Source organism: Glycine soja, chromosome 19 (assembly GCF_004193775.1).
Source record: "Glycine soja cultivar W05 chromosome 19, ASM419377v2, whole genome shotgun sequence".
Lineage (NCBI taxonomy): Eukaryota > Viridiplantae > Streptophyta > Magnoliopsida > Fabales > Fabaceae > Glycine > Glycine soja.
Window position 1 is genome coordinate 40,575,260 of NC_041020.1, and position 18,705 is coordinate 40,593,964.

An 18,705-nucleotide genomic window follows, 5' to 3' on the forward strand; every position below is an offset into this window, starting at 1 on the left:
GTGATAATGCTTGGCATGACAGACGTTGGTTGATGATGTCGAATTGTTCCTCGCAATAATGTTTTGTAAGGCAATACAATTACGATGCCTTAATATCCTAATAATGGCTGAATTGAATGAGAAATGTCCCCTAACCGTGTAAATACAAGACGAATATCAAAATCTGTCAAACGCAATTTGATGAATACATTTAATCCTAAATTACCTACTGAAAATTCCTGGCAGAAGCAGTTGCCAGGTCCAGTCATCAAAATGGTATGATCAAGCACAAGCCAAGCTGGATTTAGCTAGATTTACAGTAATATTTAACATAACTAATGATAAAAAAAATTGATTCCCTAAAAGTAATTTTAGTTTCCGTGTTCGTGAGAAAACTGAACAGCATTGTACTAGTAACTCTTTACTATTCAACCAAGCAGGAAAAATAGAAAAGAAAGCAATACATAATTAAGTACTACCAGAAACGTGAAAAATTCGAAATTTAGCAGCAGCAGTGCTCAGTCCCAGTGTTTGTAGTTGTACCTCAATGAAAAATTCCGTGCCACAACAGAATTGCATGAGAAATACTACCTCCGACTAGTACAAATGCATTTAAATCCGTTCTGAAAAGTTAACCAATTTGCCACTGTTCAGACTCAACCAATCAAAATACGCCACGTAGCCATACAACCATACAGTGAACTCCACCAGAAGGCACCCGCATCTCTCTCTTCTCCCTCTACTTGTTCCCGAATCAAAGATCTGCAACTCTCTCTCTCTCTCTCTCTCTCTCTCTCATGATTTTTCCCTCGGCGTTGCCATGACGGAACCAACAGAGCCATCCACGTCATCTTCATTGGCGAGGGACCCAACCACCGTGGTTCACCCAAGGCGCGAGCCCTTCGAGCACGGCCTCTTGCCAATCCCGCGCCTCATCTTCTCCGACCCGGCGCAAACCCTAATTCCGTTGAAGCAGAAGCTTCTCGAGTTATCCTCCAACCAGCGAGTCGACTTGGCGGCAATCTCCGAGTCACTGCAGATCTCCATTGAGCACGCCAGGCTCGTCCTCGATACCCTCGCCTCGATTCTGCACTCCGACTCCGAACCTCTCGTCGTCGCCAATCTCGTCGAAATCGATTCCGTCGGCGTCGACGTCCATGATTTGGTTTTGTTCCTCTACATTCAATCCTACAAGAGGCTCCTCCCGCGCACGCATAAGGACTCCGCCGCCGTCACCGACGTCTGGCCTTCCACCTCCGCCTTCGATGGCTACTTGTCCGCTCTCTCGCCGCTTCAGGTGAATTCTTCGTTTTCCTTTCATCCTAGATTTTTCCGTGATGCAATTCGATGCGTTATCATACCGGATTCGGTATTCTTTATTTTTTAGCTGGTGTTTGGTGCTTTTTTGTTCGTGATGACTCTATTTCTATTTGATTTCTGTATTAAACTGCTGGCAATTTTGTTTTGAGTGATTCTGTTGTTGATTTGATACTAAACTAGAAAGCGTTGATTCTGATATTGAATGTTTTGCAGCTCGTACGCAGCAACAGTCGGCGGTTTATGCCGTCCCAGGCTGATGAAGAGGCGCATCAGTTGTCGTATCTGCAAAAGCACTTGGCTAACATTGTGTCTCTTCTAGCAGAGCCTGTGGAGGGAGAAGGCGATGAGTCCCTGGTTTGTTAATTTACTGTATGCTACCTATGGGTTGTTGCTGATTTTGACTGCAATCCATTATTTCTTATATTCCCAATACCAGACTTTGCATATGGGATCGATTCTTGTAATTCATATGATATGATGCTTTGGTGAGGTCAAATACTAACCTGAAAGTGATTGAGTGTCATGGAAAGTAATTTTCCATTGTTTGCTGTATTCTTTTTTGTGTCCAACGGTTGCTCCTAGCTTCTGTTAAATGACATTATTTATTTGTTGCTTAATCATGTTCCCTTCTAGTATGATTGAAAATTTGTACTCTGATTTTATGACATTTCACTAGCTTTGCAGTATCCTTGTGGAGGGCAGAAACATGATTGTATACTATGTCCCACTCTCATTTGATTTAATTGGGGTCATGGTGGTTTACATGTAAGAGTAAGAATCTCATGCAAGTACTACTACATTTGATAAAAACTCTTGTGTACAATCCTTACTTATTTATAAGATTCATACACAATTTATAAGTGATCTATTTGTATTTAAGAATGAGGCTGGGGTTGTGATCTGCTGAGTGAGCTATGGTCCAATGAGTTATGGATGTGCCAACTGACAATTTGTGCTAATAATCAGTGGATCCAGTCTGTTGATTTATATGCATGCCCTAAAGAGAATTAGCATGACTGGTCCATTTCTATTCGACGGATAAGCAGCCTTTTCGTTTTTGTTTGGAGGTGGGGACAAAAACAGGCAAGTGGGTTGATGGCCATTTCTTTGTCCTTGTTTGGTATTAATTTGATAAGGATGTCAGCCATCTACTCTTTTTTGATGATGCCAACTTCTCTTGATGTTAATACTATTCCCCTCACTAGTTAATTCATTTTTTTTTGTTTCACATGCATTTGTCAATGCCTATATACTTTGGCTGTCATTAAAAATAATAATATTCAAAGGATATGCTGGAGATACAGTAAGATTTACTTTCTTTTACCCCGACATCACATATCAGTGTATCACATAGTTCATCATACTGCCACCTTTTCATTTGGGCATTATATAGTGGCAGCAGTGGGTTTCCTTCTTTCTTTCTTTAATCATAGTAAATTCAACTTTAAGGCAGTGTCTTGGTAGAGTGGTAAAGGTTGCTGCCTCAAATCCTGGAAACAATTTCTCCGCATGTGGATGTATTGTTGCGTATAGGGTATACCTACCTTCCAGACCCCATTAGGCGGGAGCCTTACACATTGGGCCGACACTTTTTTAGTGAACTCAACTTTGTAGTCTTAGATCATTTGTTTGTTATTGGAGGAAAGGATGAGGAATTTTTTGTGTTTTCTTTAATTAAATGTTTCATTTCCTTGATTAATTTTCTATTCTTCAATATATGTTTTTCTTTTAGTTCTTAGTCCTATTATTGTTTTGCTTATTTGATAGGTTTTAACCATGGATAGATTTGAGCATCTTGGGTTCCTAATTCAGTTTGGTGATAAGGGATCAGAAGGAAATTCGTTTAGTCAATGTTCTCCTTTTTTTGCAAACTCAGACCCTGACATGCCTGCTGTTCCTGTTCCTGCCGCACAAGTTCATGATTGGCTTCTGCAAAATGTAGCGGCTGCTTTGGAATATATTTCTGAACGGACTTCTTCAAAGGAAAATGGCCCAGCTAGTGCCTCTGATCAGGATGTTGCCATGACTGATGCAAGCACTGTCTCAGTTAAGGTCTCAACAGGTACTAGAGGGGCAAGTTTCATTGAAGGGATCTCTAAATCGTCATATGCGAAGCATGCATCTGACATTAAAGGTTCCTCTGTTAAGGTTTGTCTTACACATATTTCCATATATTTTTTTTCAAGTATAATTTTGCGTGTAATTTGACTATTGGAGCTATTGATCCTGGGTAAGCTTTTAACTCTTAATATTATTCTTTCTTATAAAACTGTGAATAAGTGCAATTACATTCCATATAAGCATCTGCTTCTGAATAAATAGCTTTTTAGCTCTTAGTATTCTAACTTGATGCAATTAAATGACTGGTGTTTGCTTTTGGGTATTATTCAGATAATATTTTCTGTCAAAAGGTTTTAAATTTGGAGCTGCTAGAGTTAGTCTGCTTCATATCTAAACAAATTATGTACAAGTAGATTTAGGTTCTTTATTTAAACATTATTCAGAGTGCTTAATGTATTATCAACCAGTGTTGGACATTATTGTTGCCATATCCCACGTGGATCTTGTGGTTGTTAACATGCATTAAAGACTTGTACCATGTATTCTAATTGTTGCATTGGTTTTACAGTACGAATAGTATATCTATTAGGATTTGGGAGAAAGGGAAGGGAAAATCAGTTAGTGGCGGTTAGAGTAGTTAGTTAGAGGAGATTAATTAGATAAATAAAGGAAAGGAGGGGAGAAGTAGCCATTCAAAGGTTTGAAAGTTTGTAAGAAAAGGGAAACCCTTGGAGGAAGTTTCTTTCTCCTATTCTCAGTTGTTCAGTAATATTGTCTCCTTTGTTTCTATCAAATTTCCATCTCTTTTCAGGCTCTTAACATTATGAAAAAATATTAAGTGTTTTATTATTAAAGTTGAATTTTGACAAATCATTTTTTCAGCTTCCTTTCGAACTTAATTATAAGAGGCAGATTGTGGGTCAAATATGCCTACACTGAAAAGCTTTAAAGTGAGGAATTTTGAATTATCAATCATTTGTTCTACTGGAATGCCTGTAAAACCAATATACACATAATGATACTGGTGATATAGATATATTTGAAAAAACCATATAAAATAATCAACACCAGTTGATCTTTTTGTATTGGGTTAGTTTGTTAATTCAAGATGAGTTAAGTTTTTAACATCACTACTAACAGCTTAAGCTTTTTTGTGACAATTTTCCTTGAAAAGAAATGGCAGGGTAGCTGATATTTGAATTTTAGTTTGAGTGCTTAAGTGTTAAACATTTTTTTCTACTCAGTCAGCTTCTTATGCATCTTACTTCATATATTTTGGAAACTGATATCTTGAAACTTTTGTCACTATAGGCATGCTTATCAATTATGTTTGATCATTGCAGGTTCTAAATTGCCACGAATCTGCCATCTACATCTTAGCACCATTGAGATATGCCACTGTCTATGGATGCTCAGATGCAACAATAGTTCTAGGAGCAGTTGGCAAGGTAATAACTAGTAGCTTTGTGCCTGCTTTTAGAAAGAACATAATGATTCTATCATTCTATGCATCTAGAAGGAACAATTATGGAATGTGTTTTCCTACCAAAATATTGGAAGATGATACTGATATGATGATAGCTGTCAAGTGGGCCTTCAAGTGAATGACATTTCCTTAGGATTAAAGTTCTATTAGGCTATGGGAATGGAATTGGATCTTTTTGTTAGGAGCTTATTTGGATAAACTTTTCAACAAGTACTTAAAGTAGAAGAAAATGAAATAATCAAAGAAGTAAAATAAAATAAAATAAAATAAATAAAACTTATCCCATAAGTTAAAATTAATTGATGCACCTTAACCTTTGCATAAGCTCCCACGTCTAACTTTTTTGCAAATTGCAAGTTGTGGTGCATAAATGTGTTTTAACTTATGGGAGAAATTTGATTCACTTTACCTCTTTAATTCGTTTATTTTCTTTTCCTATAAGTGTTCATTCAGAAGTTTAATTCAATTGAACCAAGATTTTCATACTGCTTCTGGTCCTATATATAAAAAACAAATGTTAGTATTTTTTTGTCCTAATTATAAGAAACATTTGACCACTTTCAAATGTATTAATTACTAATTTCCTTTTATACTCTTAATTTATTGTGAAGTCTATTAATGAGATATCACACATTTTCCAAGAAAGTGGATACATTTATTGAGTTATTAACAATATAATACTCATTGGTTGAAAAAATTATTCCTTGGATTACGAGTATTGTCATTGTATCTAACCACCACTTAAACCAATTAACTCTATGGGTAATTTTGGAATAAAATTTAAATTTATGACAATATTAATTAAAATTAACTAATTTAACCACTTTTATTGGTCTTTCCGAATTAGGTATTTTTTTCTTATATATAGGACCAGAGGTAGTATTTCTTACCAATCCAACCTTGAATATCATAAATTCCCAAGGAATACTGTAACCAAGATATTGTTAAGGTGATTGTAGCTATCATATAAAAGAAAAGAGAAAATGAAAAGATGCAAAGGTGGCAATCAATCAGAAAGATTGAATGTGCAAAAAGTAAAGACTTCAACTTTTGTTGAGTTGGTGGATCATTGTTGATGCCTAAACTTATTTGAATGCAAAGTTTCTTTTGCCACCATTTCTTCATTACAAGAAATTTGGAAGGAATATTTTCCTCATTTGGTTTCGCTTCAGTGAATCTGTGCTTGGTGAACAGTACTTCCAGGCCATTAATATGTTATTGTTGGATGAAAATCAGGGCATTTTGATGATTTTTACCTAAACTATTTGTCATCCATCACATATAAAACCTTCAACAAGGTACTTTCAGATGCATTTTTTTGTTAATTACTTTTGGATAATTCACCCTTCTGGACTCATCTGCCTGCGTTTCAAAGGACTTCTACTTTAAAAGACAATGAAATTATTTACTCATCATATTAAAAATCATTGCTTATCTTATCCATATGTGAGCTGTCTATGTTGAGTAAGACTTGGTAACTGTGAAGCATTTTACTGATCCTATGCCTACCATGAGTGTTAGAATAACTGGCACATAATTGGCAGGAAAGAAATTGATCTCTGCCTATTTTTTACTTTGACAGGCTGTGAGAGTAGAACACTGTGAACGAGTTCATGTAATTGTAGCAGCAAAACGTATTTGTATTGCTAATTGCCGTGAATGTGTTTTCTTTTTGGGGGTGAATCAGCAACCACTTATTGTTGGTGATAACCATAAGCTGCAGGTAAGCTGCCTCATTCACTGTTGTTGCATGATATATGAAGTTGGTGCTCTGCCATTCCTTGTTTCTTACATTAGAATGTAACTACAAAATTTCGGAATTGTGTTTAGCCCTTATTTGAGATGCTCCTACAGAAAATACAAAAATGATTGATTTTTGATATCATATGTGGCTTATCTGATATATCCAAGCACTGCAAAAAAATACTGTCACATCCTTGGTTATAGAGAAATTATAGTTATAATTTATACTAGTGTTTTAATTTTTAAATTATATAACTCAGGGAACTCAGTCTCTGACCTATATGTTATTGTTAATGTAGATTTAATTGCAGAGAAATAGATGACAACGTTAACTCAACGATTAAGCTTTAAGTAATGAAATGGATAAGCTCATACTATTCCAAGATTAGTATATTTGATTCTTTGTAAGAGCAAGCATTGGAATTTATCTTCAAAATCTAGTAACAGATAGTGTAAAACTTCTTTAGACTCAAGAGTTTAATGGCTATGCACTGTCAACTAATCAAAAGTCACTGTTAGTAACTTGGTATAACTTTAAGATTGTAAAAGTCAACAAATTTATCATACATGATGATTTATAATTGGATGTGTGTAAAACTTCTTTACATTGTTAGTGCATAGACTACTTACTCTTTCTTAACCATTTTTGAGATCACTAAAAGTGTGGATTTTGGTTAGTGAAAAAAAAATGGTATTATGTCTGTGGCCTCTGGGCAATGGGCAATGGGGTATGAAGTTTTTATTATGTCTGTGGCCTCTTGCGAAAGGTCTACTTTTTCTGTTCACACTTCTGCTTCTTCTAGTTGTACTAGCTTCTAATAATGTATCCTCACTCTTCTTATCTGGATTCATTGCATGAGATTTTTGTTTCTCATAATGTTAACAGGTGGCTCCCTATAATACATTTTATGCCCAATTGGAGGAGCATATGAGTGAAGTTGGAATTGTGCCCACAGTGAACCGATGGAATGAACCTCTAGCATTAGGCATGGTTGATCCCCATGATTCATTATCTCATCCAGCTGGTGTCTCTGATGTTCAAGCTGAGTCTGCTACACTGGTGGACCCTGATCAGTTCACTAATTTTGTGGTAAGGACATTATTCTTATACTGACTTAAAGGGAAAATGGAGATATTTATTTTAAATTAGTCACATTTAATGGACTTCATTATGTTCACTATTGGCTGGTATCTTGTTTGGTAAATTTTCTGGGATGAAGAATGTTCAAGGTTTCATATTTCTTTCTTTATCTAGTCACATGCTTTGTTTTTGGTCCATGCTGTTGGCACACAGATTCCAAGCTGGCTTGTAGAAGAGTCCACTGGGTCTACAAAAGACAATCCATTCACGTTACCAGATGCGTATATGGCATCTCAGCATAAAAATGTATGTACGGAATCAATTGAGTAATATATATTAATGACTGGATTTCCAATTTTCTGGTGATCAAACTGTAAAAAGCTGTATTTTAGGTGAAATATATTTTCATTTGAATGAAGTTTAATCTTCTCTGCAGCACAAAAATTTAGAGGAGATAAGGCAACTCTTACGAGAAGCATCTTTAGAAGAAAGTCGCAAACGAGAATTGTCATCTGCGCTCCATGTCTACTTCAAGGACTGGTTATATGGTAACTGTCTTTCTTTTTTTATCATTGTCTTTTATTCTATTTCATCTTTACAATGAACACTGTCTTTCCATTTAAGTAATTTTTCTTATGTATGTCCTTGAAGTTGGATCTTGGACTAATTCTCTACCAAGCTTATGATTTTGGTGACAAATGTTTTGTGGAGATTTCTCCGATACCTTTAATTGTGGAACCTGCTACAATGACCTCTGAATTCAATAGTAGTTTCATTCAATAGTCACGCAACAGTCAATATAACTGCAATTGGGCAGTGCTACCACAGAATTTTACATTTTTTTAAATCAATATAGCATTGGCGGTTTGTTGTGTCTTCCTGTGCCTTGGATGAGATATAGTTTAACGTGACACATAAAACTTGATTTCTTTTTCAAGTTTTAATCAAGTAACCATAGTATCTTCTATTCTATTACTCAAATGATTGAGCATATTCGTGGTCAATGTTTCATTAAGAAACAATATGGCTTTTGATGGATTTAATTTTCCTTTTCGTGAAGGAACACCTTGCTACGAATGTTAATTTGTTTTCTGTTGTGGCAGCTTCGGGAAACATTCGTCAGCTTTACTGTCTACAAGGTGATTGATCTTTGTCAGGCAATGCAATGGCTCAGTGAATGATGGTACAGGAACGAGGTTTCTGGCTTCCTTTTTGAACTTCCTCTTCAATTCCTCTCGACAATTCTATTGGCCGCATAGGTAGCTGAGATCATTATCAGATGACGTGAATTAGAGTGCCCACATATTTATGCCGTGACATCACCGGTGCACAGAATCCAATGAAAAATACAGTTGCTAATCTGATTGTAATATTTTTTTGTGAAAATAATTACTGTAATGTAGTAGTATTTTGTTAGCCTAAATTAATGGTCTTTGTGAAAAATTCCAGCTGCCAGCATCTGGTGTACTGCTTTTCATGTCTTCCAACTTCGAGTTGTTCCATTTAATTAAACTTCCCGAGTGTCTGTTGGGTCCTCTCGCTTTGCGAATTTACCTTGTAGCATTCTGAATGAGAAGTAATGAGCGAGAATGGGTTGGAGATTGCTCTAGGACTATAAATGATCTAACTTCGGTTCAATGTAAATAACTAATCTCTGTATTTCTGAACTTTATACGCAGTAAATTTTTGCCCGTAGAAGTACAGTTTGTCTCCACCATAATTTCGGTGTATATGGTGACTAATGAGATGGAAGTGGCAGCATAGTGGACGTTGTATGATGTTCAAGTGTTCTTCACGATATCAATGTCACCATATGATTGTTATATAACATGTTAGAACGTCTGGATGGCCTACTGAATGGTTGGATGGAAGACGGCTTGTTGGGTGCGATACCCCTACATGGTATGCATGGTGTGTATCGTGAGAAACTTATTTTAGCCGAAGGATCTTGAGATAGATATGGGGTTAAATAGAACTGCCCACACTAGATTTTTTTTTTTTTTTATAAAAAAAAACCGATCCTCTCTCTTCTTGGTCTTCCATCTACTTCTTCCGATGACCTCGACAACCTCTTCGCTGTCACGCTCCTCCTCGTCGACGCCTTACTCATTTCGACCACCATACATAGCCGCCAGTGACGATTCCCGGCGACAACGTTCATTTTTTCCGATAACATTCTGCCTCTCCTTTCTCTCTCTCTCTTCTCCCCTTTTCTTTTTCATTTTTCTTCTCCAGATTTACAAGTACGACCAAACCACTGCAATATCGATTTGAGTCAGAAGAATTCAACAAACGGAAAGAGCAAAGTAACAAAAAAACAGACATAATTACAAAGCCTAGACTTTTAAAAGCCACTTGTTCTTGTCAATTTAGGATCTATAACGCTCCCTACCATCCATTAACGGATCTAATGCCCTCGCATGACTTTGAGATTTCTTTGTTTGTTGTTGTAACGTGTAGATCTAAAAGTGAATCTAAATTATTATATTTTGAGACTCGAAATGCACAATAGCAGCAACTCGCATCGGTTTCGTTGCCACCGGCAGCAGATCCAGTGCCGTGGTTGATAATACTCACGACGTCGTTCTTCTGTCGGCGATCCTCAAACACCTTCGCAACCTTTTTCACGACATCGTTCTTCACCGGAGTTATCAGATCTGTTGCATGTTCTAGTTGATCTGGGATTCATAGCTTGGGTTAAAAAATTCATTTTTTGTGGATGATGTTTTTTGGTTTGGGAGTGTAGAAGAATGAAGATGAAATGATGAGGGGGGGAGGAGGGGACGGATGAGGAATAAGAAGGGTATTCCGGGAAAGAGAGAAAAAAAGAAAAAAAACAAGAAAAGATAAAATGAAAAATCTAAGTCATTTATTCAATTTCTTTTTTTTTTAGACCAACTTTGTTCCAGTGTGATACCCTCATGTAGTCTATCACTTATTTTAACCACTAATTTAAAATGGTCCATATCTAACGGACCATATTTGTTTCCCATCCTGCAACCCTTGTAAAACTATTCTGTCCCACCGTGCATACCCCGGGGGGATGACGCACGCTAGCCAGCGTCTTGGATTGAATGAGAAAAGCACATGTGCACTTTGCATGTAATTTCTAATCAAGTTTTGCTCTTTTATCCTGTGAATATATAATGATAAGTGAAATGGTAAAAATGAGATAGAATGCAATGGGATATAATTGACTGAAATTAGCACTCCATTATTTAGATTTTTTCTGATGGGATAAAAAAGTTGTTCATAACCCAAAGTTGAAGGAAAAAAGAAGAAGCGGACTAAATGAAAATAAAAAGGAATGCATTTTATTGAGTTTAATTTTATTATAACATGCTTTAAATAATCTATATGATAGCCAACCAAAAAACTAAGTTAATAATAGAATACATTATTCCTTTCGATCTATTTATTTGTTCCTTCCAATTTCCTTCAATAAACTTAATCTCAATGTCAAAAATGTCCTTTGAACTTTGAAGAGGAAAAAAAGTTATAATTATAATCAGAAATTGAAAAATCCAAAATATTATATTATAATAGGATCCAATTGTTATAATTTTACATTAAATACGCTCACTATATAGTTATATACTACAAATTATTGTTTTAGAAGTTGAAGTTATTCCAATAATATGACGAATAGTTCCTCACACTTATGACTTAACTCTCATTACAAAATTAACTTTTAAAAAAAAAACACTCTCATTACAAAATCTGATAGACATGAAGCGCAGATAAAGCATCACATCATAAGCATCAGAATCAGACAATGCGAATCGTAGTTCACCTTCCTTTAATACAAGAAGGAAACCAAGAAAGAAAGAAAAAATAAAAAAGAGCTATCTTCAAAGGAAAACTACACCAGCAATGTCCTAATAACGTATATTCGAAATAACTGGTATCTTGAACATTGGAAATGGACATATGCCTTGCTTAACGAAGAATACTACCACTGGAATAAAAAACTTGCTTCCTTATTATTGGCCATCATAACCATACTCAACTCTTTCATCACTAAGCTTACTTCATATTTCTTGTCTTTTTTGTTCCTCAATTCTAATCACACGTTCCTTAATTATGCTACATGCATAATGAGTGGGGAAGAACAAAATTAGAAAAGATTACAATGAAATTTTTCTTTGGATTGCCAGCAAACCAGCTTTGAAAGCATTCTGCAACTCCGTGAATGGACCCAACAGAATCAAATGCTCCTACATAATGGAATTAGTTCTATTTCTTATACTAAAGATGGGTTTACCTCTGAAATTAAGGGAAAGAATTACAAATTCTGGTTTTACAGTTTGAAGGTCAGATGTTATCCATGCTATATTTAAGAAACCAGCTTCCTCTAACTTATTTTCTGCTGCAGCAGACCTTGACAAAGAAGAAAGAAATCCTCAAATTCATTGAATTAGGCTATTAAAACTCAATGCAAGTACAGAGACAATTCAAGTCATGCAAATTTATAGGATTTTGATTCATCTTTTTGTCCCCACATGCAAGACATCTTCAAGTCATTGAGGAGATGACAACATAATTTATTCAGAGCACAGTGCTGGTTTAGCAGCTCAATTCACTCGTTTTATCGGCAAACTATCATCAAAACTCATTGACTGTGATAAACTTTTTAGTAAGTACTTATACACAAGTTAAAATAAACTTATGTAATTTAACTTTTAAAGAAATTTTTAAATCTTACTTTTCTAAAAGCTGGGGTATATAAGTTTATTTTAAATTAATAAAAGAAATTAATTTTTTTCTTTTTCTTTTTCTGTATTTGTTTCATGAGAAGTTCATTTAGATATGGCCTGGATTTGCTAAGTATTAGTAAATTAATCAGGTAATCCTATCTAGTCTCAATCAGTTTATTTTTTCTTTTGGAAATCAAGCAAACAACCCAGGTTCTCACCACCGTAAAACTTAAGAATTCTCTAGATTAACAATTATAAGAAATTAATAGGATCTTAAAATATATGATTCTTACAAATAATAGATATATGATGCACACCTTTTTTCATAGTAAGACTTCTCTTCGGTATACTTTGATTCCTTGGAAGAGGAGAGAAACAAGATTTCGCTTTCTTGACCATTTTTTCTGTCTCTCTATGTTCATGATACTAGGGGTTAGAGAAAACACTTTTCTATCAGGAAGAGAACTTTGTCTCATGTTAGTGGGTATTAATCCACTTATAACCATTACTCTCATCAAGTAGCGGTTATTTCTAGAAATTTCTCCTATTTAACTCAATTACAATTTAATCATTAATTATTATTTATTTATTTATCAGTCCCTACATAAGTCACATGCCTCTCACATGAAACATTAATTTTAACATTCTCCCACTTGACTCATGTGACATTACCAAACATTATGGACTAAATAAATAAATAGATTAAACTAACATAATGTGCATTAAAATGACTAAACTGTTCTATACATTAAGTACAACATAATTTCATGATTAAGAACAAGAACCAATTTAAGTCATGATGGTTGTACATCACTTAATCGACATAGTTCCTTTCATCTACTACGAATTAGTCTTCTCCTTAATATGATCATTAGTTAGGAGTACATAATTAGTCCAACATAATGTCTTTATTCAAAACAAAATCTGTTAACATTACTCTAATACAAATAAGCATACAAACATAAAGAACAGATAATTAGAGACATATCATAAATAAACTCAGAGTGTTAGTAAAATCCATAAGTTAAATTACACTTAATGATCATCAATAACAATAATGTCTATACTTTCAACATGTTCTATAAATGTCTTGGGGGTAATCCCTTTGTCAAAGGATCAATTATTATAAGGTTTGTGCTAATATGTTCTATTGACACTCTTTATTTCTGAACTTCTTTCTTTACAACAAAGTACTTCAATTCCATATGCTTAACACTCTTAGATTACTTTTCGTTCTTAGAAAAAAATACTGTTGCGGAGTTATCACAATACATTTTTAGTGGCCTAGAAATATTGCCAACAATTCCAAGCCCTGAAATAAAGTTCCATAGCCAATTAGCCTGAATTATAGCCTTAAAACATGCTACAAATTCAGCTTCCTTGATAGATGCAACAACAACTGATGCATACGAAATTGCTTCCATTTGTTTTCGTTCCAGATGATTTCTAAGACATTGTGCGATACTAAATTTGTCTCCTTTCTGAATTGGAACGGATGATGTTGAACACTTTTCCATCCTGAATTTCTCTAGTACTTTATTGATATATGCTTTCTAAGATAAACCTAAGAATCCTTGTGATCTATTTTGGAATATTTCTATCCCTATCACATAGTTTATCTCACCCATATCTTTCATTTCAAAGGTCTAGCCTTGTAATATTCAAGGTTGCCATGAGAGTCATGTTTAGTCTTAAAGACCCACTTACAACGAACTTTCTTACAACCCTTTGAAAATTCTACGAAGTCCCAAACACTATTATGTTCCATGAAATTTATCTCTTCTTTCATGGCATTTAACCACTGCTCAGAATTATCATAGCTTACCGCTTGTGAAAACGAAACTGGATCATTATCATTAATGCTTAAGTCTATTTCTATTTCATGTAAGTATACCACATAGTCATTCAAAATAGTTGGTCTCATTTCTCTTTGAGACCTCCTTTATGCTACTTCTTGTGGTTCTTCCACAATATGTTCATTATGTATCATAGGCTCATTATTGTGTTTGTTATTTTTCGTTGTTGTTTGGAACAAAAACTAAAGGAGCAATCACTTTACTGCTAGAGGCACAAGCTAAAGGGACTTGCACTCTAACTTTTTTAATTTCCACATCTTGTGAAACTGTACTCCCATTGATTTCACCACTTTCAATGAACCTTGCATTTCCAGTTTGAACAATTCACGTATTATGATTAGGACAATAAAACATATGCCCCTTTGACTTTTTTGGATAACAAATGAAATATCCACTAATTGTTCTTGCATCCAATTTTCTTTCTTGTGGATTATAAATCCTTATTTCTACTTCGCAACCCAAAACATGCAGGTGTCTTATACTAGGTGTCCTATTCGTCCATAATTCAAAAGGTGTCTTTGGAACTTCCTTACTAGGAATCCTATTCAACAAATACATGACAATTTTCAAGGCATACATCCATAAAGATCTATTACACCTTTATGACACACCATTTTGTTATGGTGTGCCAAGCATCGTGTATTGCGCATAAATGTCACGTTTCTAAAAGAGTTTAGCAAATGGACCTGGGTGTTGCCCAGTTTCATTGTATATTCTGTAATGCTCACTACCTCTATCAGACGTAACAACTTTCACCTTTTCTGTTTAATTGTTTTTCTACTTCATTCAAGTAAATTTTTAAGGTATCCACTGTCTGAGACTTTTCATGCAGTAAGTAGACATAACCACAACGTGAATAGTCATCAATAAAGGTGATAAAATATCTTTCCTTTTCGAAAGAATTAACATCAAAAGACCCACAAATATCAGTACACATAATTTCAAGAAGTTGAGTTCTTCTTGTGACTCATTTCTTTGTATGTTTTGTTTGTTTTCCCTTTATACAATCCACACAAATATTTAGATCCGTAAAATCTAGATCAGGAAGAATTTCATCCTTTATTAATCTTTTCATCCTTTCTCTAGAAATGTGACCTAAACATTTATGCCACAAGAAAGCAGACCGTTCATTCACTAAACTACGTTTAGTGCCAACATTATGATGAGGAGTTAAAACAGTTTCAGCATACAACCCATCTAATTTCAATTCATATGAATCATAACAAAGAACACCAGTACCAATGAGATAATTATGCTTAAATAAACTGAAACATCCATTACCAAAATTAAAAGAGTATCCAGTAACATCAAGCTTAGATAATGAAACTAGATTCCTAGATAAACTAGGTACATAAAGAGTTTCCAGTAAATCTAAATGATGTCCAATGTCGAGTTTTAAACGATAAATCCCGACTACTTCCACTAGAACTTTCACTCTATTTCCCATAAAGATGAACTTCTCATTTAGGCTATGATTTGGATTGTAAGGAATCCTTGCATAGTATTAGAAACATGAGTCGTACATCCAGAATCAATCCACCGTGTATTATGGGGAACTTCAACTAAGTTTGATTCAAAACATACATGAGTATTAAGCTCACCTTTCTTTTTGAACCAAGACTTACACTTTGAGCAATCCTTCTGGAAGTGTCCAGATTTCTCACAGAAATGGAAATTATTGCCCTTTGATACCTTCTTCTAGATTTGCAAAGAGTCGTCATTGATCTTTAATGGCCATTTGCCTTTATCATGTTTCTTCACAAATTTCTTTCCAGCTCCTTGATTCTCTTGGTGACTTACATAATGGACTGAGTGACTTCATTGATTCTTAAGCCTCGTTTCTTACTGAACTAACATACTGTGCAATTCATGCACATTTCATTTATCTTTCATGATATTATAACTCATTTGGAACGGGCCATACTCAAACGGTAATGAGTTCAAAATAAAACGAACAAGGAAGTTCTTATTCACGACCATTCCCAAGGTCTTAAGTCTTGCTACAATATTTGTCATCTCAATGACATGCTTATGCATAGTACGTGAACCATCAAACTTCATGATGGTCAGTGTACTCATTAATGTCCCAACAAGGGACTTATCAGCTGTTTGAGAGCATTCTCTCACTAACACTAACTTTATAAACTCTTTAACACTATCGGTCTTAGAGAGAGTTATCTTAATACTGTCTGAAACAGTCATTCTCATGAACATTAGGTTGATTTTGTTAGATCTTTTCTAAATTTTATAATGGGCTTTCTCTTCATTGTTATTAATGTCAGTAATAGTAGCATGCTTCTCTTCCAATATAGCAAGATCAAGATCCAATACATCAAGGTGAAATTGAACTTGCTCATTCCAGTCAGAGAAGTTAAGCCCATTAAAAATTAACACAGATGATATATGAGAATTCAATGAATTGGGAACTGGTACTACATAATAAAATTCACATAAGCGTTCTGAGACATAAAACACATGTCATACATATAATTCATTCGGATAACGATCTATGTATATTGATACTCTCCTTTGGGTGATACACCAACGCACAACATACAAACATGATGATGCTAATAAAAGTCTTAACATTATTTGACAATTAAATATACACCATTTAGTAGTATCTATTACCTTTGGGTATATAAATAAATTAATGGTACACACAAATTACCTAAAATTATATTCATTGATTATAAAAACAACTAATCAACCTTTGGACGATCCATAAATGCTTATAACAATGAATTTTAATTACACATAAACCAATAATCATATAATTTAGCATCCATTATTCTATGAGTAATTGAAGTAATCATTAATTTGGAATTAAACAAACTTATGGATTTGAACACTTTGGTGACAAACAAATCCATCATACACTTAATTCCAATCAAATACGCGACATGCATATACTTATTACTATTAACAATTCATAGTCATTTTATTAATTTCATTCTAGGCCATAAAATAATATTTACATTTATTTGTTTTTTTTTTGTATTCAAACACATTCAAGCAAATATATATAGCATATACATATTTAATGCTATCAAAAATTTTAAAGCATTTATGTTAATTTAATTTCAAAGCATAAACTTTCAATTCTTTAATGACGTTCAACAATAATATTAAAAAAAAAATGAGCCCATGAGATTGAGAATAACAAAAAGTGGACTAAGAATAACAATTCCAAAAGAATTCCTTTCAAAACGTACATGGCAGAGATTAGACTTTTCGAATTCTTTTCATTCCATCCAAATTAAGGTACTTTCTCTTTATTATATATCAATTAGCTAATAGTGAAAAAACACTACTTGCAGTAGAAAAATAAAATTCTTAAATTTCATAATTAGGATTAATGAATAATTAAAAAAAAATTATTCTTTAAAAATTATAAATTTCATAATCTATACTCTGATATCACATATAAAACTTTAGGATTTTCTAAATTAATAATTATAGGAAATCAACATGATCTTAAAATATATGATTCTCACAAATAATGGATAAACAATGCACACCTTTTTTTATACTGAGACTTCTCTTTTGTATACTTTGATTCCTTGGAAAGGAGAGAAATAAGATTTTGTTTCCTTGACTATTTTTTCTGTTTATCTATGTTTATGATAACTAGGGGTTAAAGAAAACATTTTTTTGTCAGGAAGAAGACTTTGTCTCACGTTAGTAGGTATTAATCTTTTTATAATCACTACTCCGATCAAGTAACAGTAATTTTTAAAAATTCTTCTATTTAATCCAATTACAATTTAATTCTTAATTATTTATTTATTAGTCCTTATAAGTCAGATATCTCTTACATGAGACATTAATTCTAATAACCATACTGGCTAGTGGCTTGAATATGAAATTAAAATAACAGTGAGCCAAAAATTGACGATGCATATTATTACATAAGCTCCCTTCCATTCAGGTGATTTGCTTAAGTAAAATGAGTTTAAGTGCAGCCCTCCTTTCTCATTCTAAATTCTTGAAATCTGATGCATATAATCTTCTCTCTATGGCAGTGTTCTATCTCCCATTTTAAGTTAGCATGAAATTCTCCTACATGGAAAGCTTTTAAAATCTTGGATGATGGAATCTAAGCTTTTTTTTTTTTTTTTTGTGAAAGGATTCACGGAGGTTAGACCTTGGCAGTATGGCACTAAAAGTATTTATGCAAAAACTTGAGGTATGGAACTCATTCATGTATAGGCAATGGCCTTGGTTTTTTTACATGAAACTTATCTGACTAAGCTGAGATAAAGACTGCCTTAGTTGGCCTACAATGTCATGAAAAAGGTTGAAGAAAAACAACCAACTTAGAAGTTTGGTGAAAGTTGGAAATTTCCCCAAGAATGAGTAAGGACAGGGTAGTTTGCAAGGCATGCCATTAAACCTTTCCCTTCAAGTGCATTTTTGACATATTTTTATTGGTATATATATACAGATTTCAAAATTTTCAGCCTCATCCCTTTTCACACC

At 34.0% G+C, this 18,705-nt stretch overlaps 1 protein-coding gene and 1 long non-coding RNA gene across 2 annotated transcripts; one reads left to right on the forward strand and one right to left on the reverse strand.

Annotated features, from left to right (window-relative positions):
• Positions 1-513: 513 nt before the first annotated feature.
• On the forward strand, positions 514-9,273 carry LOC114400029 (TBCC domain-containing protein 1-like). The gene is made up of 9 exons (XM_028362271.1): positions 514-1,276; positions 1,513-1,653; positions 3,067-3,447; positions 4,704-4,808; positions 6,429-6,569; positions 7,476-7,679; positions 7,884-7,976; positions 8,107-8,218; positions 8,774-9,273. The coding sequence occupies exons 1-9, from the start codon at positions 800-802 to the stop codon at positions 8,815-8,817; spliced, it is 1,698 nt and encodes a 565-aa protein (XP_028218072.1). The 5' UTR covers positions 514-799; the 3' UTR covers positions 8,818-9,273.
• A 6-nt stretch (positions 9,274-9,279) lies between these two features.
• LOC114400030 lies at positions 9,280-10,475 on the reverse strand. Its single transcript, XR_003663887.1, has 2 exons — positions 10,063-10,475; positions 9,280-9,927 (listed from the first exon to the last, which is right to left on the reverse strand). It is a non-coding gene; the product is annotated as an uncharacterized LOC114400030 (long non-coding RNA).
• Between the last annotated feature and the right edge of the window lie 8,230 nt (positions 10,476-18,705).